The following is a 22787-nucleotide window of genomic DNA, read 5'->3' as shown; positions in this document are numbered from 1 at the left end:
CACAGCAACATGATAAAAACAGTCATGACGTCATGGCAGCCATAGACCAAAATCATAGAGAGCAGAACACAATAGCTAGCAACCCACTCAGAACTACTCAGAACACATTATCAACCACATAGCAATGCCCTACCAATCCTTCAAACCCACAGCAACATGATAAAAACAGTCATGACGTCGTGGCAGCCATAGACCAACATCATAGAGATGTTATAGAGCATGATATAGCATCATAGAGCGCCCATCCTTGCGACAGCCAATAGTGTTAGAAAATATTTGGAAATATTTAAAACTTTTTGTTGTTTGGACTTGGCATCTTAATGGTTTGGGTCATCAGAATCCCTTGTTAACCTTCTTTGGAAAACTTCTGCTGAAATGGTCATGGTGGGGTTTGGTGAACAGACCTTTTGTGTTTTCCCAGCATGTCACAGGGCTTTTCTCTGTTGTGTTGTCACAGATGGTCAGGCTTCCTCAGGGCTGGATGCTCTGGGCCAGCAGCAGCAGCAGCAGGCTCGTGTGGGTCAGTGGGGTGAACATACTCCCTTCCTGCAGACCGGTGTGGCCCCCTTCCCCCTGGCGCAGCAGTTGGCTCATCTTGGCCAGCAGGGTCTGCGGCTCCCGCAGCAGCTCCTCCGAGCCGGATGGGGCCTAGGCCCCGCAGCAGAGGAGGAGCCCAGACCTGCCATGCCCAGGTTAGAAGACTCTTTGTCCTGCTGTTTAGCTGTTTTGTGAGTCAGACGATACTAGATTTCAGTACTATATATTTCATAATGTAAATATTTTTTTTTTTCAACATGATAACTGGATGCTTCAAAGCCCCTAAAGGGACACACTGATGGAAAAGAATATGAGATGGGAGGAAAAGTGTAGCAATGTTGATCAAAATTGACAATGCTTTTGTATTCTCTCACAAACGTTTTGTGTACCTCTGAAAAACGCATTCTTTGTGAGCGAAAGCAAGGTTTTGCTAGCAAACAAACGGTTTGTGAGCGAATGCAACATTTCTCGGGAGAGCAAATGTTGATCCAGCGAACGCAGGGTTTCTCACTTGAAGGCCAAAGTTTTGCGAGGCATTACAAAAGTTTTACGAGTGAACACTTTCTTGGGGGAACGGAAAACTTTAGCGTGATGATTTTAAAGCTTGCTAAGGTCAAGTCACAATATAGCATGCTGCTGTTCCACCATTTTTTTATAATATAGTAGGCAGTATACAGAATATACTGTGCAGTAAGTAGTAAGCTAGTATTCCATTCTGACTATGTGAGTTTTTTTTCTTCCCTCTCCACCCAGATATCCTGGTCTGTTGCGTGAAATGCTCCCTCAAGAGCAGTATGAGCAGCGGGAGCCGGCCGAAATGCCTCCTCCTCAGTCTCGCCTCCTTCAGTACCGTCAAGTCCAGCCCAGAAGCCCCGGAGACCTGCCATCTCCCTCTTCCTCAAATTCAAATCACACTTCCGGCCCCAATCCTTTCCCAGCTCCGGTTCCGCCCTCCTACCCCGACACCAGCCGAGAGATGCCCATGGGCGGTCAGCCCTTCCAGCAGCACCAAGCCTTCAATCAGGCCTCCTTCTCCCTGCCACCCGAGCACACAGCGGGGCCTCTTCCGGTCAAGTACCTCCTCCAGGAGGCCCACTGGCCCCACCCTGGCCTACCCCAAAGCCACGTGCTGGGCCACGGCATGCCCTTCGGCCTGCAGGCGATGGCGCACCGGCAAGAGCAGGGCCCCCTCACGCAGCTGCAGCACCAGCAGCAGAAACAGCAGCTCCAGGCCCCGCAGAGCACCCTGCACAGCGTAGAAGAGGTAAGTGGTGCCTTTGGTCTCTTCAATTGTCCTCACACTTCATTCACTGCTTCGATGTCTATAATCACATTGGCAATCAGTGCATATTTGCAAAAGTTGAACTCTCATCAACATAATGTAGCCTGAAATGGACAATTCTCATTGAAAATGAACAAATTGCAGACACTATGTATGAAAGGAATTGAGTTTGTTTTAAAGGAATATTCCATAAATGAGTACTAAAACGTAATTCCTTCGTCCTTAAGTCAGTTTTGAATGGTTTTTTTTTTGGTCTGTGGTGAACACAGACAAGATATTTTCACATTTTATTATACAACATTAAGTACATCAGTAAATTCGCCCTTGTGATTTTTTTTAAAAGCTTTTACATGTCTTGTAAAAGGCGGTTGACACCAATTGTATAAATTAAATTTAAGTTCAAGACTCTAAAATAGGATAAAACCGACCGGAGGAGTTGATTGGAAATGTTTGATGGTTGTTTGTGATTGTAAATTAAATTGCTCGTATTTACTTTTAACTTATGACACTTATTAACTTTTAACAAAATTAATCGTTGAAAGATCGCAATTTCGATTCAAACACCTTCACAATCTTATTCCTAATGACAACGATTCGCCTGTCTATCAAACAAAGTACACTCATAGCGAACATTCAAATCTGCTTTCTGATCCAGAGAGCAGTTATGTAAAGGTTTGAAGCAGCTTCACAAACAGTCTTTTCAACAACACAGTATCATCATTTCTGTGTTGCAAATATTCAAATGACCACAGAAGTACTGGGATAAACGTTTATAGTTCGGATAAAACACTGATATCTACGGTAGTGATCAAAATGGAGTAAATCACCCTTTGAAAGTAACTTGACACTCCAAATATAGATTATCAATTATATTCTTACACCAGTAGGTGGCGACAAGTAACTATTAAAAATTAATTTGTCATTGAATCATTCATTCAAGAGATTTGTTCAAAAATGTTGATTCGTCCAGTAATGACACAAGTGAAGTCTTTGAGTCATTGAATTATTCACTCAAACTTTTTATTTTATTTTAATTATTTGAATGAATGATTTGAAGTAGACTGCAGTAATAGACTAATGTTGTTGTGTTTCGTTCATGAATCATGATCCTCAATTTATCCAGACTCGTGCAGCTCTATTTCCTGTATATTTATACACACTGAAGGATATGTGGAAATGTATTGTCTGTGGTAATAACAGCATAAATGCATAATGTAGGGTAAAAAAAAGCCCAGATTATTGCTTTAAAATGACACTTGTTACACTTATTTTGGTAGACTTGTTTGGACTTCTGCTACTTGTGTGATTTGGCATGTAATTTTAGGCTGAAAAAGGACAACAAATAATGCAAAAATACATATCTCTGGCATTCAAATGAACTTGCGCTGTTTTTGATGGTTTCAATCAAAGGGTTGGACAGAAATGCATCCAAATGAGTTTAGTTTCTGCCTAGTCCCACGCTCATTTTCTGTCTCTCAGTATGAACCACGGGGCCCTGGGCGGCCTCTGTACCAGAGGAGGATCTCCTCCAGCTCCCCCCAGCCGTATCCGGACAGCCTGGATCCTCAGGACCACCCCACACCCTCCTACAGATACCCCTCGGCAGACCTATGGCTAGGCAGCAGCGGGCCTGGCCCGAGCCCCGCTCCTCTCCACAACATTCCATGTAACGGAGCGAGCCACCTCGTCCCTCACAGGGAGGTTTTAGGTGTGTTTCATTGACCTTTGCATGCGTAGGATAGATTTGTGTGATATGTAAGAAATTCTCATCAACCAAATCCGCACCTTATTTGTAACGTAAGAGCGGCACGGCCATTTGTAACTTGAATGTGCGGAGGTTTTCAGTGTCATTTGCTTTTTCAGTTAATTTTGCTATTCAAACTTTCAAAACAACATTTAGTCACTTGAGAAATGACTATACCAAACGAAATGCAAGAAAACATTAATGTTTTTAAAGTTCCCCTGTAGGCAATAATTGTATCCCTTGAAACTCATCTTTAATCATCAAAATGACATCCTTAAATGTTTTTTCCTTGGAAAAAAAGTTCTTCATGTCTTAAAATAGCTTGAATGTAACTCTACTCCATTGCCTCATTTTTAGTATACGCAGTGGTTCTATGAATATGCAAATTAGCCCCGCCTCCACTCACTCACACCAGCGATTTCAAACCTTGTTTTTGAGACTGTCTTTGGTTCACTGCAGTTTTAAGGAGAAAATACGTGAGGCAATGGTGTTGGCTTATGAATTTGCACATGGTTTGTTTTAAAGCGCATTAAAAACACCACATAGACATATAAACATTAAAAGCTTGATTTTCACCACAGGGGGACTTTAATGTTATTTGTCTTTATCTGTGATGCCATTAACACCTGTGCATTTGACCTCATTATATGTAATAAATGTTTTAGTTGACACTTGAGTTTTGACCTCGTGATGTTATATAAATAAATTATATATACACACACATACATATATAATAACGACTTTTACGAATTGTTCCTCAGTTTCAAAGGCGATGAGTGTGGCGGATGAGCACGTCAAGGCCGAGTGTCTCCAGCAGTCTCCTCACCCCGCTAGCGCCGCGTCTCTCCAGCATCACGGACAGTTCCCACCCCTCATGCCCAGCAAGCAAACCCCACCAGACCCGGGAGGAGGAGGAGGGGGCAACACCAGCCCAGGGGGCCCCCAGGGGCCCGGCAACTCCAAGCCCCCGACCATGTCCTACGCCAGCGCCCTCCGAGCCCCTCCAAAGCCCCGCCCGCTGCCTGAGCAGGTCAAGAAGAACAGTGACCCCATCTCTCTGTTACAGGAGCTTAGCATAGGCAGTTCAAACAGTAGCAATGGCTATTACACGTATTTTAAGTAAGTCAATATATATGAACTATATACACCTGTTAAAAAGGAAAACGGTTGAAAAAAAATAGAATAACAATCTTAAAAAAATATATAAAAATGTCTTTTGATTTTGTGGGATAGTTAGACATTTTGCGTTTTATTATTTTTTACTTGCTTTAGTACTAGTTGGTTCTTTTACAGTTTGGCATCTGTGATTTTACAAACCGAATCAGCATATATATATATATATATATATATATATATATATCATGAAACACCAAAACATTTGGGACAAAAAAAACATTTAAAAAAAATCAGTAACAAAAAAAAGAAAAAAAAAAGAAAAAAAAAGATTTATTGAAAAAAAGATTTTTAAAAACACCATGAATTGGCTGACCACTCAGCTGCCTGTCTTTCCTGTAATTATGTCCGCTCTCTTTGCATCCACTCCCAGAAGTAAAACTTGTTGAAGTGATTTTTCCCAGCTGGCATTTTTTTATGATGTTCAGTTTCTTGGTGTGTTTTCTTGTGCTTGCAGCTGAGTGGTGAACTGACTCAGATAAAAAACAATATTATAAAAAGTTGTATAGATGTAGACAAACTTTTCTCAAACCTGTACATATGAATAAATGAATACATGAGATGACAACCGTGTGCTTTATTATTCTACCTCCACATCCACATGTAGAATGTAAAAAAATATCAAAGGCAAATATCAAACCTTATGAAATGGGACATCAGAACATTTATTTTTATTATGTTTGCAAATACATGAAAAGATGCCAATTGAGCAGAGAGTTGATTTCTCGAGAAGTCTGGTTGTTATTGGATAATGCAATGGAAATCAAAATGCTCATTTTATTAAGCAACAAAGAGGTTTTGTTTCTGCTCACCTGATCAGGATATTTAAAAAAGTAACCATTATAATGGTCATTAATACTGGTAGAAGGCAAATAAACTGGTTGAAAAATGTAGAAAGCAAACTGGCCATTTTCATGAAGCTATTAAAGGGTTAGTTCAGCCAAAAATGATCATTCTTCCATCATTTGCTCACCCTCATGTCCAAACCCCTCAGACTTTCGCTCATCTTTAGAACACAAATGAAGATATTTTTGATGAAATCTTCCGGTAAAACGAAACTTGTTGGTGTGGCTGTATCTTCAATTTTCTGAGGTAGATTTAACAGCCATCATTCAAAGCAATAAGGCCCGCGAGGCCGTGATTTACAGTGAATTTAGAACGGCTAAGGGGCGTTGTTAGGCAAGACGGGGAGCGGAGTGCCTAAAACCCCCTTAGCTGTTCTAAATACAGGCCCGTCGCGACAAGACAGGCAAACCAAGCAATTGCTTGGGGCCCCGAGCTGGCCTGGGGCCCCAAGACAACGACTGGTTAAGAATAAAATGCAATGACAAACTGTGTGAGCGCCCCTTTGATAGTCAATGCAGTAAAGTGCAATGACACTGTTATCGGGATCCCCCTCAAGGGGGCCCCCCTCAGTAGTCGCTGACAGCAGCCAGCCAATCACGTGATCTCTGCTGCCGGCAAAATACAAAAACTCCTCGGCAGTCATCATGAAGCGGAATTATGCTTCAGGAAGCCAGAAAATAATGAAGAGAAAGGAAGACGAGGATAAGAAAAAACAAGATAGTGGTAAGTAGGGGTGTAACGATATACGTATTCGTATTGAACCGTTCGGTACGAGGCTTTCGGTTCGGTGTTCGGTACGCGTTTTCAAACCGATCGGTTCGTTGGATCATTTTTCCTGCCGACCAAAATTTTGTTATTTCAAATGTAGGCGCGTTGCGCGTGGCAAGCGCGCTCATAATGTAGAGACGCCGGCGCGGCCACAACATTGCCCAACATCAAATGGCAAATGTAATGTAAGCGGGAACGAACATGAGCTAACGTTACTCGTTATTATTGTGTGGTTGACGGACCGTTGTTTATCAGTTTGGACCAGTGCAGCGCGAGCCGATCGTGATCATGCGACACTGTTACTGTTACTACACAGCTCTAATAAGAGATCCAGTAAAGAAAGCATTTGAATTCGCCACTGAAGTAATAACATTGCTGCGAGATCTAGTGAGAAACATTCACATAGTTTGGCAGGAATAGTAGGCTATAATGCCTTCAAGTAACATTACTTCGGTTTTATTTTGACATTATGAATACAATGCAAATGTTAATCTTAACTAAAATAAACATTTGTTTATAACTACTACAATACATAAATACAATTACATTAAATTTTTTCCAAGGAGCTGTTTTGTTTTATATGCTCCTAAGAAGAGTCAATTATAGCTCCAGAATTGCTCAAAGTAAAAATAAATCATATTTTATGATGCTAGTTTTAATTAAAAAAAGAAGAAAAATAAATAAATCAAGGAAATTGGCATTTCTTTCTTTTTGCTGTATCGAAAACATACCAAACCGTAACACATGAGTATCGTATTGAACCGAACCGTGAATTTTGTTACACCCCTAAAGATAGAGGTAGGCCTAAGTGATAAATTACACTGGATAAAATAGCTCCACTTGTCTTGTACAAATGGTGTAATTTTTCAGCAGGTAGGCTAGAAAAAATATGTTTATGTTAGCTACCTGCCTGACGGCAAATGCTGCTTGTAACAAACAGTTAGTGCAACTTTTTTTTTCCGAACGGACGGAATATGGTTACATATTATATTATGTTTTTTTTGGGGGGGGGGGGGCCTCCATGTCCATTTTGCTTGGGGCCCCCAAATTCCTTCAAACGGCCCTGTCTAAATACACTGTAAAATGGCTTATTGCTTTTATAAAACGGTTACTCCACAAAAATATTCATTCTAATATTTATCTCATTCATAAAATAAACACCAGCAACAAAAAAATATAACGTTATAACACATTTATTCCTCCGCCAAGCAATGTAGTTCCAAAGAGTTTACCAAGTAACACATGCAGCAACAAAGAATCGCAAACGGCAGTTGCGCAGTGATACTATGCAATGCGGTCACAGGTGTGTGTTTGAGTGATTTACCTATGTGATTTATAACGGCTTCGAACGCGGCTCAACCAATAAGAATCAAGGTCAAGGACCGGAACTATCCGTTTTATAAAGTGTAATGCTTTGTTCATAGTCAGAATATTGTTAGTTAAATAGGCTTAGCACTAATTTAGTTGTTGAAACGTTAAACGAGATGAACACGACAGTGTCGTTAGTACAACAGCTGAGCACGTCAGTTTTCACACTTCCCCTCCGATGACCATCAAAGAAAGAAATGGATCATCCATTTCTACACAAGGTATGTTGGTCTTTCTGTTTAAAAGTTGTGATACTAAAATGCGATTGTCTATCTTATCTCTTTTACTTCCGTTTTTTTCTTTATTGCTCGTTCCTTTGCCCAACGTGACAGCTAACAATTCGGCTTTAATACCCATCAGATGCAAAAAATAAAGTTCAGCCTTTTTTAACACTGATTGATCGATTACATGAGACATGATACATTTCAGTAAGTTGTTCTACAACTTTCTACATACCTTTCTGATGTTCAATCATGTTTAATTCATGCTGTAACTAGTAGAGGAATAGATGATCGTTTCACGTGTGCTTGATGATCCTCGCTGCCGCTTCGCTTGAATGACAGCGATCTGTCATGCGACATTAAAGTGCCCCTATTATGCTTTTTTTAAATATTACCTTTCATGCACTGTGTAATATGGCTGTCTGTGAATGTAAATGGTCTGTAAAGTCAACGGTGCACAACAAATAGTGTCCCAAAAGAAAGAATATCGACTCTGAACGCCTAAACGAGTCGTCAGGAATTCCAGTCTCACTTCCGCGACCTGCAAATGTACGCAAACAACTAGTTTGACCCTCAAGCACTGTAGCTGGTTTGTGTAGTGTACATGTCGAGAAGACACAGTTTTCTGCTCTTCAAAAGCAAATTCTCTTTGTAAACACTTCTAGAGGATGTTAGTGGTTAAAATTACAACCGCGACACAGCCTTATAACCTTTTGATTTCTTAACCTGATTTCTTTCCTTTTGAATGTTCACCGGAAATGCTCGAGCTGGCTTATCGAAAACCTGAAATGAAATATGCATATAGCGAATTGTCAAAACAAGTCGTCAGCAGTTTCAGACTCACTTCCTGTTACATACCTACATACCAATGTAACACATTTGCATAATGCCAGCCTATGGTCGTCATTGGCTGTCTGCAAGCAACGTCTACTTTGACCATCAAAAACTGTAGTTGTTGCTGAGGCCTGGAAGAGTTTGGTTCGTGTTGTCGACATGTCGAGTAGATGCCGTTTTCTGCGCTGACAAAGCGAATCCACTTTACATGCACTTCCGAAGGTTGAGGACTCGCACTCAGGGTTGATATGATAAAACCGACGCCATCGTTTCTCTTTGTATCTCTGTGTATCTGAGGAAGATGAAAACTGAAACATCCCTGTTGTTGTCAGGTGTCACTGTGGTTCACCGTATTTCTACAAATTCAATATCCTCCCGTGCAATGCTAAATCACAAAGATTTATGAATAACAAAATAAGCTCACTGAGTATGCATGTAGTAGGCCTATATTAATTTATGTATGAACATTTTGTGGATTTCAGTCCATCTATTAGTTGTACAATACAATCCTTGATAACATAAAGCAAGATACGTACACATTTGATATCCTCGTCATCTTGTAAAATGGACCAAACATACAATCAAATGAGATTTAAAATATATCTCCCTCTTAATTATGAATACAATCTATAATACAAAGTAAATCATGTTTTGAAAGGCTATTGGCTATTTAAAAAAAGGATGACCTTCAGCATGTCTTGCCCCAACTTCCTGTTTCAATAGTAAAAACATCAACAATTAAAATGTTAGTGGGGGTTTAACAGTCTTTCTTGAGGCAGATCACTAAGATTCACTCACTCAGGAGCCGGAAGTTCAAGTGTGACATTGCTAAAGGAATATATCACAGATTAAATGACCTGGGAAGTATTAACCTTTACTAGTAGTAATGCAATTAGATTACTAAAGTGCAAGCTGTATTTACTGAAACTGATCATACATCACTGGATATCATTCCTGATCCCATATGCTTTTACAGTCGTCCATCAGCACATTTTAATGTCACCGTTTCAGAAATGACACATCGGAAACTTCTAAAAGTCCCTAAATATACATTCTAAGCTGTCATCTATTGCATATAAGCATGAATGCACATGCAAATATTTTCAGATTACTGAAAACAATAAAACATACAAAATTCATGTTAGATATGTAGATCTTAAAGGGATAGTTCACCCAAAAATGTACATTCGGTCATCATTTACTCGCCTACAAACTTTTATAACGTTTTTCTCCGGAACACAAAAGGGGAAATTTCGAAGAATCTTTACAAATAAAACAAAAGACACTTTAAAAAACAAAACATTTTTGGATAACCTATCCCTTGGAATAATTATACGTCTGTGTCAATGCTTAGTTAACAATATCAATGCATCACTATCATCACCTATAAATGCAATGCGTCAATGCATCTCATTGTCATTCACACTGCTAGTATGACTCCTGTGTCAGTTGCGTTGCGCTCTTACTCTGGGGTGGACGCTATACTAGTCTATGGAATCTGGGTCGGCGTCCATGCAGGTCTCCCAGGGGTTTCTGGGCATGTGTGGCATGGAGATGATAAGGAGGCTGAGGCCACTGAGGAAGAGGAGGGTGAAGGCGGCGCAGGCGCAAGCGAAGGACCATGAATAGTAGTACTCGATCCATATGGTCTCGTCGCTGTCAATCATGCGCTTGACCGACTGCCTCATGACCTCCACGGAGATGACGATACACAGGCCTGTGAGGGTGAGGAAGGTCACATGGGTTAAATGGAGAATAAAGAGGGTGGTTTTGTGGTGGGTGTCTGGGGTTTATTGATTCACCAGCATTAAATTACACCACCCTGCAAGTCCTTTAATATGTATAATTGCTCTCAACTGCTTTTGACCTGCGAGACACTTGACCAGTTGGTGGACTGTTAAACTGCTACTGCATAAATGTATAACATTCACTCTTGTGAAAAAAAAAGAAAGAAGTTTGTTTAGTTTCTATTGAATGTGGACGTGTAGTGTAAGTTTATTTTCAGAAAAAACTGTACTTGCATGTAATATATTAAAGGTATAGTGGAGGATTTTCTTTTTCCGGGTGGATCATCAAGACTATTGGTCCTCCTAGTTGTCAATCATTCTGGTGATATGTTTACGTAAGGCCGTCGTACGCGCTCGTCCCTAGGTAGTTTTCGCTTTCTGCGCATGCGCACTTTCAGGTGTATATGTGTGGTGAGCTACGGTTTCAGCCATTCATTGAAGCTCGCCGTTCTCACCGGGTTTTTTTCAAAATGTCTGAGGGTCGCAAGAGAAAAAGTATCTACGAATTGTATGACAAGAGAAAGGCCTCTGAAGAAAGAAACAAGATCAGAGTGTTTTTGGGAGAATATTTCACACGCTGGCGTGCGCTAAAAGCACAGGTTGGGCTTCCCACTGATGCCTCAGTCGCGAAGTTTCTACTCGACAGGTAAAGTTTGGCATGCTATTTGGAGAAATCCATTTAAAATCACTGCTAGTAAAAGTTAATGTAAGCTATGATTAGCGATGCTAGCCCTGGCACAAGTCACGCACTAGGCTCGTGCATGCTCTCTCGTGCACACGTTTAATAGGCGTTCCCTCTCGGGAGCAGGTAGAGTGTTGCGCATGTGCATTTTTTCAAAAAGTGGAGAGGGCGGATCTTTTCTAAAATTCGGGAAAATCTTCCACTATACCTTTAATGAAAGAAGTGCTCTTAGAGACTGTAACACACTTAAGTAGACATTTAAAAAGTGCACTTTGTAATAATGTCAGTTAAATGTTTTACTTTAAAGGACAAAGTTTTTAATAATCTTATTTTGATGCATTGACTAACATACTAAAGCACATGTAAAGTATAATTTGAACTATAGTATGTTATTCAATGTTATACTTAAAATTTGTATATTTTAAAATATACTAAATTGCAACTTCGGTACAAATGTGTCATTACAAATATATTTAAAAACACGACGTCAAAGTTTCAATAGAAATTACAGTATATTTTAGTTTACCATAAATGCTTGTCATACATTCAGCAGTAACTTAACCATATTTCAAAGACAATAGAAGTAATTGTGAAATTGCATATAAAGATGACCTTAAGTTTGTCAAAAAAACACTCTAAAGTTCAGCGAACTGCATTTAATTTACATTTAAATTATAATACATTTTCATTTAATTGCAAATTAACATGCATAAGTGTCCAAAAACATTCAGGTGTACTTCTTTTTCACAAGGGCATCAACAACAACAACAAAAAGTACCATGCTAATAACTTGGTCTCTTGTACATATAGGCTACTATGATAGTAGGCTACATAGCATGGCATTGTTTGAGCTATGATACATGAATATTGTACGTTCAAGAATTATGGTATTACCATAGCCGTACCATGTTACTAGAAGTCATGCAAACCGTTAAAAAAAAAAAAATCAAGAAAGTATAACCTCAGCTTAACATTGTGCTTACCTGCAAAAGCAAAGAACATGCCAGCTGGTCTCAGTAGGTAGTCTCTGCCCTTCCCAAAAGCCCCCAGGAGGCAAAGACTGCCCAGGGTCATGAAGGCCAAACTGAAGATGGCGATGGCAGCAGCTGAGATGTTGTACTCTGACAGAAGAAAATCTCACAGTGAGTCTGAGTGTGGATCAAAGCAAGACCAAGCTGCCTTATGGGATCTAATGGAATTATTACTATTAAAGTAAATCTTAAGTTATGCATTCAGGTGTGACGGAGAATCCTGTCTCTTTCAGAGCACTCTATTCTGCAGACTTCTCACAAGATTTGTCCTATCCCAGAATGCAACAGTTTCCACTGAACTAAGGTTAGGCCATGGCCTCGCATATTGACTCCTAAAAATCCTGTAAATACAGCCTTCAAAAGTTGCCCTGCTTTTGTATATTGACATTGAACTTCTATTTATCAGCTGCCATTGACGTCCCAACTCAGTATAAACGCCAGTGAAGAGTCTGTTATTGATTTGACCCTAATGTACAAATATGTAATATCACATGTAGTAAATTTGTGCTTTACTAATCTGCTAGCATGCCAACTGAGAAAGAAAGACTTTAATTTGACCAATTGTAGCTTTGGGTGTATTGTGTTGTGTGATAGGTAATTAAAAATAATATTTATTTATTTATTTATGTTGTTGGATTTCTAATAAGTTCCAGAACAGAACCTCAAAACAAGTTATTTTTTGTTACTGTTACTCGTTGTTTTGGGTAGGTTTGTCAAGTTTGCTTATTTTTCTGTTTCAATCTTTGTTAATAATATCAATGTTTTAAATGCAGTTCCTTCACCAAAATAACCCGCATTCACCTCTGTAGACACCTTGTTCTCACAATCAAATAATTGAAGGATGACTTCATCTACCCTGCTAATTCAGATTATCTGGCTAATCAGTCTGACCTTTAGACTAATGTTGTGTTTAACATCATTAATTAGTAATACAGACAGATCAATAGTGTGAATGACTATTGACATTTTAAGATGTGGCTCGGGAACTGCGTGGCGATGAAGCATTCGTGCTTTGCTTCACGTCTCGTCGCATTTAAGGCTTTATTCCTCTTTAACTCAATGACCGAGCTAGAGCGTGAAATGGCCAAGATGCACTTTGCTCAAGCAGGCGGAAAATGTAATGCCATGCTGGCCATATTTGGTTGCCAGATTGCACTGCTTGTGATCGGTGGACATTACCTGAGAGCGAAAAAGTTCTAGTGTTAAGATAAACAAGACTATATAGCATATATTTAAAAATAATAATAACAAATATACTAGATAATTATATCTTGGGAGTCACTAGCTTATGCTTCAAATGTTTTTTCTTGGATATGTGAACGTTAAGGGAACATTCCATTTTGAAGCATGCGAACGTTACTTTTGAATGTTCTCTGAACATTCTGAAACAAGTAGCAATATTTAAAAAGCGTTTGACCAATGTCTAAATAAACCGTAAAAAAAGGTCCATGAACGATGCATAAATAATGATTTTGTGGTATCGTTTTGAGAGCATTATTAAAGTCCCCATGAAATCAAAAGTTTTTTTGGCTTTTAGTATGAATATGTTAGCCATGCTCTTATCTATAAGCTAGTCTGCTCCAAAACAATGAAAAAATTAGCTTTTAGAAGATATAAGCATTCAAAACTTAGTCTCTCAATTCAGCTTCTCATCAGATTTTCTGTGCAATCAAATGCTCTCTAGAATCTGAAGCCCCGCCCCCTGACGCTGAATGGCTGAATTCGATCACTTGGTTCACACATTTACTATTTTCTACATGGTGAATGGCACATAGTGCACTATATAGGGGATAGGGAATGATTCAGAAAGTGTATGTTTTCCATCGGGGCGAATGAAGTCTGTTTTCACGTTAGTGTCCGCAGCCGAGACACGATATCACAGAGCAGATCATTATGATCGAGTCGGCGCAGTCCAGAAAACATATCGAACCCATTTTAATTCTGCACGAAATTCTATACTTTAAAGCGATATTAGGAGGAAACTGCGGCTTTACCCAGTTCAACAGCTCTGGCCGAGCTGTGATAAATGAAACGCTATTGGCTATTTTAAAAAAGGGGAGGAGCTGCTCAATATGTCCCATCCTGTCTTCCTGTTTCACTGGAAATTACGTCAACACATTGAATAATGCTACGCGTTTCAATGCACTTCAGTGGGTCTTTAAAGTTAACTAACATTCTATTAATGTTAATGGAAGAAGGCTTGCTCAAAACATGAGAGAACAAAATGTTAGCCAAAGTTCAGAGAACATACCCTGTTAGCAGGGTTCCTATGCATTGCTAAGTTGTAGTTTTTAACATGTTGTAGTAAGTTTTCTAGGGTGTTGAGAGTGTTGCTTCTATCCTAAATCAAAATAAGCTTGTCCCCAAATCTCTTTAATATTCTGCTTTCTAGATATGGTTTGGGTCACTCCTTCAATGCAAGTTCACAGGTTTTGTTTGACATTGATCGGGCAGAAGTAAAAAGATGGCTTATACCTCTACTCAACAAGCTGTAAGATTTGAAGTGTCTTTCTTGTCTGTTTTGTAAACGATGCAGTACACAGCAAATTTTATTTGAGTTCATTCAAATTCCTATTTTACTTCTTATCCACTCATCTCTGGTTGGTTTTAAGTACAAGCCTTTGCAATATCCTCACGTGATTTCAAAGGAGGAGAACCTTACCTTTTTGAGTCTTTACTTCAAAAACTTCAGCCTCTTCCCCTGATGTGAAGTGTTTGAAGTACGAGCAGTTCTTGACTGCAAAACAAGATGAAAACAGTTATTGTAGCTGAGGGTTGCAGGTGCTGCCGTAGCCTGTCGTTACGATGCAGCCAAACTACCAATGAGTCTGCTTGACATTTTCTCCAGAGAGACCATAGCCGGGTGCGTGAAAACAAGCCAGGCATTCGTGTGTGTCCATCGAATGGATCAGGAATTCTGAATTATGTGCAGAGGGCATGTGATTACGTGGCGCAAGCTTTCTTGCTGGTATTCATGACATGATCCTGTAATAAGATGCACATGATGTATTTATGAATGTGTTTTTTTGGGCAAGAGGGTAAAATTAGCTGACGAAATGTTTGTTTCCTAGCATTATTTCACCCTCCCTAACTTGACATAACAACACTTTTTGTTGCACAATTCACTAATATTCGCCCCCAGAAATGAGCTTCTCGCCCATGTGTTCATCAGGTTGCAAGTCCACGAAATCGCTAAATGAGTCCTTTGTCTCGTACATCCCTGGGCAATGGCAAAGTCACGTTAAATAAGAGTTCATTCGGTAGGAACCTCTTCTTTAGATTAAAATCATAAAGCAATCTCAGCGTCCCCTGTGCCGGGAAAAAGACATGAGATTGGGAACTGACAGAGGAGCTGTTTGTTACGCTGGACCAAAATCTCCACCACAAGTGGGGGGTGGGGGGAGGCCTATGTAAAGGTTACCTAGCAACAGGCTGGTCTTAGCTTTATTAGTAAAGGCAGACTGACTGAGGCGAGAGAATGGGATGCATCGCGCTGTGCTGCTTTAGACTGTGATTTACTCAGCTTATTTGACTATTCCCATCACAGGCCCTTAGCGCAAGCTGTTGTGGATGAGTTCATCTCTCAACGGGCCTCTGAGAGCCTTTGGCCATAATGTTTGTTGCCATGTGTAGGCTAATACGCTTGTTGGGTCGTGGTCAGTTTTCTGGGCAAAAATACCATGCATTAGCATTAGGGTTGGGCATCGGTTTGATTTGAACGATTCTGATTTCCGATTCTTCCTTTCGATTTCGGTTCTTTTCGATTCTCGAGTTGATTCTTTGAGGGGTGGAGTCAAAACATGTCACAGACAATTAGCAATTTGGTCAAGCGCTTTGTTACACTACAATCACTTACCTGAATGTGACGAGGTAACGTTACTAACGTTGGTTAGCGCAGGGTTGCCCGAGGAGGATGAGACAGTGGACCTGCGCAGCACGTCGAACACGCTACACTCCTTGTTAATTTGTACACCATGCAGGCATAGGTGTTTAGTCATATTTGTAGTGCATCCTCCCGTGCAAGAAATAAGTTGGTCACGTGTTGCACTGTGCCGACCCAGGCTTTTTTAAGGTGAAATAAAGCCACACTTTTGAGCGCTTTGGAACAGATGATCGGAATCGAAAACCAATTTTCTAAACAATTCCAATGGCATTGTTATTTTTTAAACGGTTCCAAGTTGGAACCCGGTTCTCGATGCCCAACCCTAATTAGCATTTCAATACACTCATCCCACAAAGTCTTCTTCACCTGTCTTGCTTCAGTAGGCCTGTCAGCGTCCTTCATACATTTGACAGAGACGTGCAAGGACAGAACGATCATGAATCAGTTCCAGATTAAAGTGCAACTCTTGACAAATCTGTCTTTTTTTTTTTCGCCTGGCACCTATCGAATGTAAGACCTGTGCCATGCGCCCTTGCTCTGCATGTAGGCAGATCTGTTATTCAGCATGAATGTACCTAAAGCTCAAAAAGAGCAGAATGAGTCTTTTCAGTTCAGCAGCACCGGCGAGCAAAATGAGGAGCTGAAAATAGCAATTTGGGGCGTATCATTGACCTCGCAGGTTTGTTAATGGAAGCACTTATTTCAGGGAGGAGGTCGATTGCTGGGTTGCAGTGGCTGTCATTTTAGTTTTTTACATCTTGATTAAAGCTCGCTCCATTTCGTGGCTCATGCAAACAGACCATTAGGCTTGACAAGTTGCCTTTAGAGTGAGGTTTTTGAGCACCGTTAGGTGGCTGTGCTGTTTTTATCCCAGTAAATATGGAGCAGTAGCTCAAGAAAACAGTGGTGTCCTCTTTTGTTAACTTGCTGAGTGACCGTTAGATTCTGGGTCAATGTGAGAGGAGGAGGACACATTTAAAGCAGCTAACCCGCTAATGGTGCTTATATATTTGGGTCGCACAAGGGAAGTGACTTCTTCCGGGGCCTCCGTGCCTTTGCAGAAGTTTGGCGGACCAACAGAGGAAAAACACCTGCCACACAAAAGTACTAAATGAATAGTTAATCCAAAAATAAAAATGGTCATTCCCTTTGTGTTGTTCAAAATGACATTCTTTCTTCAGTGGAAAACAAAAGAAGATTCACAGTGGATCTTCACACAGCTCTTTTTCATTCAATGAACTAAGGACCATCAAGCTCCACAAATGACAAAAGTTTGTCAATTGGTTTCATAATGGTCGTTCATTTGACTTGTGTGTTGTATTCCAAGTGTTTTGAAGGCATACCATAACTTTTTGTGTGTAAGAAATTTAAGTTTATGTTATTCATTGAAAATCTTATGATGCTTTTGGTAACAAGAAATGAGAGAAGTGTCCTGCCATGGCACGTTTTGATGCAGCCAACATTCTTCAAAATCTTTGTCTTTGTGTTCCACGGAAGAAAGAAAGTCATACAGGTTTGGAACAACAGAAGTGGGTGACAGAATTGACAGAATTTTCATTTTTGGGGGAACTATCCCGTTCTTTAACAAATAGGCTAGATCCTTCAACGCTGTATCAGAATTTTGTTTCAAGCCACTTAAAATGGCTATTTTAACATAATTAACTCCACTGGAAAGATCGAGAGTCATTTGAACAGACCTGAGCGTTGAATGAGTGTGAAATGCTAGATTCCCTTGAAGAACTTGATGAGTCTCGCCAACACTCACCGCTCTTCTTTTCCCTCTGTGAGAAGCAAGTCTGGGCGTGAAGCCAAGAATCATTGAGCAAGCAGGAATATAACTGCTTAAATGCTATGTTTTTGGCTCATGGCTTCTTCTGTGCAGTTCAAGAGGCTATCCAAATCTAACCACTCCCCAGGCAATGGTGTTTGCAGGACTAGTGTGAACTGGGCCACACCTTGTCTCACGGGACGTCACTTAGAACGGCTGCGCTCTGTAAGGTGTCTGGAGCCTCAAGGTTAGGTGCTTTCTAACCTTTTCCAGCAAAAATTCTCCCACTAGGCCAGGAATATCTACAGGTGTCTCCCAAGACTGCAAGCCACCACCTGATTGAACTGCGTATCTCCTAATGGTCTAAAGCGAGAGCTGCAGGGTTTGGTTTGAACAAAGTCGTGCTTCACATTGGTGAACAGTCCTAGTACTGTGAAAAATCCAGCATTGCTGGTCAGCAGCATAAGGTATGTTTTGCATGCTGGTACCAGCAAGGAATGGTGCTTGCTAGTTTGCTGGTCACCAGCATAGGAAGTGGTAGTGCTGGTGGACCAGCTACTCCAGTTCAGCTTTGCTTGAAAACAGCATGACTAGTTTGCTGGTCCACCAGCTAGACCAACACTATACTAGCGTAAACCAGCTTGGACCAGCATGGAATTCATGCTGGTTTATGCTAGATTTTCCAATAGTGAGTGTCATACAGGAAATGTTTGACAAACCACAGATTTTGTTAATTCTGATTGATGAGCTCTAAAATTATAGTTAAGATCTACGATGGAATAATGGCTAGTTCTTTATATGTTATTGATAGTCTTGCATGGGCAGATTTTTGACTATCGCCATAAAGTCTAGTACACACTGCAGCTTATTCCAGTCAAGGACCACCCACTCTTGGCTCATCACTGTTTTTATATGAAGTTTAGGGGTGGCTACATTTGAAATATCCCTGAGAGTAAAGCGCAATACATAGGTGTACTTAAGGATATCTTATTTACTTGCTACTAAGTCTTGACCTTTCAAAGATCTCAGCTCAAAGCAACTAGTTAAGCGAGCAAACCTTTGACTTCTCCTTCCTCAGAAGTTCTCACTGTAGCACCTGGTAATAATTCTGTAAAAATGTGATTCCCGGAAATTGCGTAGAGCTTGCTGATTTAAGAAAGCTCTTGCCGTTTTTGTGTGAAATACACATCAGATGAATGGCCATCCGGTCCATAAATGGTCCAATGACATTTGAGGCTGATGCTACATGCTGGATGACAAGATATAGTCCACTGTAATTGTGAGTTGTCAACACGTCTAAGATAAGTAACTATAATGGATAAACTATGGATACGATGGAAATTGGCTTAAACCAATTGAAACTGCAGGCCGATGTCCTTCTGCCATCAACATCCATAGTTGATGTGAAATCTTGGGGCTTTGCTTAAGGATGAGATTCTCCCCAGACATTCACAAGAGCACATGGTGGGAGTGATCTCTCTGTTTATCCCCACAGGTCTTCCTGAAGTGTGACAAATAAGAGGATGCTGGTCTTACTGCCCCCTGCATCAAATAGGAGACAACCTGGATCCAATTACCTATTCATTCCACTTGTTTCTATTGTTTCAGAGCCCTCTCTTCCATCCATCCATCCACTCAATACTATGATCATCCATCCACAAAACTATCAATTGTTGTGATATTTGATCTATACCCTGCCATCTGTATTTCTCAAGACTTAAATGTTGACATAAGTATGTTTGCAGAGCACAGTTGACGGTTAATTGTCAGGAACAGAAGGTTTCAATGCATTTATTCAATGTTCTGTCAATGAATGCAGACAGACTTCATCAGTCTTTACTGAGTGAATTGCATTTACTTTTTCATACTCTTTTCATCTTCTCCTCAATCTATTTGACCTCATGAGCTTGGGCGCAGGAATGAAATGAGGCTGATCCGTCCCTAGAGTAGCGTAAAGAACAGTCGGGTTATTTCCCGTCTCCCACAGGTAGATACAGATACAGCTCATCTGCCTTCCATTAATCCAAAGCCACATATCGGCTCATAAATCATCTTAACCTATCTATTATAGTCTTAAACAACCTAATGACATCATAAACAGCCAATCAGCACCTGTTCAGTTCATTAGCAGTCTGGTCACTGACCTCACTCAGCAATTCAAAACAGTGCTATTAAAATATTATACCCTTAATTTTAAGACCAGACTCCTACCCATATTGTGGATTAATGTTTAACAGCAGAGCTCTTTGAGTATAAAAAAAAAACTTTTCACCTGGAACTTTCTTGCACTGTGTGTAAGATGATACATAGGCTTGGCTTCTTCTGCTCCTCAATTTCCATTTACAAAACTTAAGATGAATGAGGTGCTCTTCCAAAAACGTCATGAGTAAGACAGATCCATGCCTTTGGGCTAGACATCAATTGGACGTGTGCTAATGGCGTTCATGAGAAATAACTTACAGTAGATGTGAACTTCCTTACCTCCTGGCAGGCTGATAGGGCCACAGCCTTTGCCCTCAGGGTCTTCCTCCACAATGAAGATACTCTTTTTACACAGTCTCCAGAGTCCAAAATGGGCCGCTTCGCAGGTGGTGTTGAGCTGCTCCACCCTGGGACTCAGAACCGCCCAATGGTCCGTCACCACTGCCGCCAGCATGGACGAGATGCCCACCAGGATAACCAGGAAGGTGATCTTCACCTTGGTCTTCTGGTCCTCTAGCATGGTGAACGTTGAAGATAAGTGAGCTTTGAGTTTGTGCCGTAGTATAAAAGTGCCTCTGCCCTTGAATTGATGCTTTGGTTTAGTTGACTTCTAAGGGAAACGTAAAAGTCACACGGCAACACGCTATCTCTTCACTCCAGCTCGCTGTCCACAAATCTCTGCTTCTGCTTGGAAAAAGAAAAAGAGGCCAGATAATAGTGCCCTAGTTCTCTCTCTCTCTCTCTCTCTCTCTCTCTCTCTCTCTCTCTCTCTCTCTCTCTCTCTCTCTCTCTCTCTCTCTCCCCCTTCCTGTAAGACAGTCATTGAGTTTGGTGGGCTGTGCCTTTAGACCTGCCTTCATGATGTAAGCAGAGAAAAAGTTTATTAGCCAATATTGTAAAACCTGCAGCTCATGCGATTACTTACATAATAATCAATGGTCTAGAAGAACCAGATGATGGACACCATGTGTCTATTTTTGAGCTTCCCCATCTGTCTGAAATTATTTAATAATATCATATGCAGTATGCGATTTTGTGATGGACTGGCCATTCATCCAGGGTATTTCCCTTCCTCTGGCACAAGACGCTGGAATAGGCTCCAGCAACCCCATAGTTCACACGCTGTTTGGAAAATGGATGGAATTATGTGATTTTTTTTAGATTAATTAATTAATTAATTAATTAATTAATTAAATTTGCTTTTATTATATTATATACTGATTATATTCAGTATGTATTTAACCCTCTGGTGACCACTTTTTTGTTGTCGTTTCAACGAAATTATTTTACTATTGAGTTCGATAATGTTTTGTATTTTGTATTTTGTATTTGTAGGGAATGTTATGGTACTATATCATATTTATGCAGTAGTTATAATCAATCTATTCACTTTTTGAGAAAATGAAAATTTCCAACTTAAATTGATGATAAATCCTGAAGCACAGACTTAAGTCTGATCTCTTTTTTGCAGATTAGTGCTGAAGTGAAAAAGGTCAAAAAAGGTTTTTCATGAAATTTTCATGAAAAATGCACAAAAACTCTATTTTAAATTTTTATATGAAATATATATTTTCCCAAAAAATGTTTTACTTTAAAACTGCAAGAAAATCAAAGCCATAAATCTAAACAAGTTGTGGTCCAAACTTGAGATTGATATATCAGAGAAATTGCTTTCAGTCAGATTTTGTTTAGGCCGCAGTACCAAACGTTTCCACTGGATGAAATTCATTTCCAATTCATTTCCAATGCCGTCAAGTGTGACTATATTATTTTCTCATGACCATTTAACCTTTTCGAATCATATCCATGATTTGTTCCCCGCAAATGCCAAAACCTTTAAGTTTTGTACCATTCCAATGAAGTTAAAAAAAATCGAAAAAACCAAAACGTATACAAATAAAAGGCAATTTGTATACCTATGGATTTCAGTTGAAGATAGAATAGGATTTTTGTTGTCATTTCACTGTTGTTGAAGCTCACAGATGATTCATCTATTATAGTAAACATTTTGAGATGACAAAGACAGACTCAAATAAATTGTTATGGTGCAATGCATTGGCCAAGGCATTTAACATTTTACATGTCTTGAATTTCATTTTCACCTAGCATGATTGGATGTTGATGACTTGTTGTGTTCATTTGTCTTGTGCCTTGCTTTTTCCAAAGCAGTTTAATTATTTCCTGTGCTACTGTTGCTTGATATCTGGATCCAACAGGCTCATGGGAAATTTCCTTTTATTAGTAGATGATCTACTTTCCCCCATCAGTGAGTGTGAGAGGCTGTAACTTTACCTGGATATCAGAATGGATTTCAGTTTTAGGTGCAGACTAAGACTCTAGTCTCTTATTGTTATAGCATTTATTTTTAAAAAAATGCATTCGAATTTTACTATTATGTAGGTTTCTTTCGTAATATAAAGAGCTATTGATGTCACTTGCAATGCCAAGCATCACTAGCTATGATTTCATCCACCTATTTTTATGCACATTTTGAGATATCACAAACAATAAAAAAATCTGGCAAGATTCGCATAAATTCTAAAAATGCACATTAAAACGAAGCAAATAAAAAAAAATGAGCCAAAAACAAGACATACACATAAACTACAATGGCAACACATTTACTGAATAAAATCCTCGATGCACAACAATAAACTCACA

At 39.9% G+C, this 22787-nt stretch overlaps 2 protein-coding genes across 4 annotated transcripts in view; one reads left to right on the top strand and one right to left on the bottom strand.

Annotated features, from left to right (window-relative positions):
* The window catches only part of helz (helicase with zinc finger), a 60286-nt gene extending 55559 nt beyond the window's left edge, over window positions 1–4727 (top strand). For all 3 annotated transcript variants that reach the window (XM_084402881.1, XM_084402880.1, XM_084402879.1), the window contains exons 28-31: window positions 458–692; window positions 1291–1801; window positions 3299–3527; window positions 4325–4727. In XM_084402881.1, the coding sequence (XP_084259007.1) occupies window positions 458–692; window positions 1291–1801; window positions 3299–3527; window positions 4325–4686 (1337 nt within the window). In that variant the 3' untranslated portion in view covers window positions 4687–4727. The remainder of the gene's footprint in view (window positions 1–457; window positions 693–1290; window positions 1802–3298; window positions 3528–4324) is intronic.
* A 4477-nt stretch (window positions 4728–9204) lies between these two features.
* On the bottom strand, window positions 9205–20812 carry cacng1b (calcium channel, voltage-dependent, gamma subunit 1b). Its single transcript, XM_084403019.1, has 4 exons — window positions 20406–20812; window positions 14936–15010; window positions 12226–12363; window positions 9205–10490 (listed from the first exon to the last, which is right to left on the bottom strand). The coding sequence occupies exons 1-4, from the start codon at window positions 20644–20646 to the stop codon at window positions 10258–10260; spliced, it is 687 nt and encodes a 228-aa protein (XP_084259145.1). The 5' UTR covers window positions 20647–20812; the 3' UTR covers window positions 9205–10257.
* Between the last annotated feature and the right edge of the window lie 1975 nt (window positions 20813–22787).

The sequence above is a fragment of the Rutilus rutilus genome (genome assembly GCF_951802725.1).
Source record: "Rutilus rutilus genome assembly, chromosome: 1".
In the NCBI taxonomy this organism is placed as follows: Eukaryota; Metazoa; Chordata; class Actinopteri; order Cypriniformes; family Leuciscidae; genus Rutilus; species Rutilus rutilus.
This window is presented reverse-complemented; position numbering and strand designations above follow the sequence as displayed.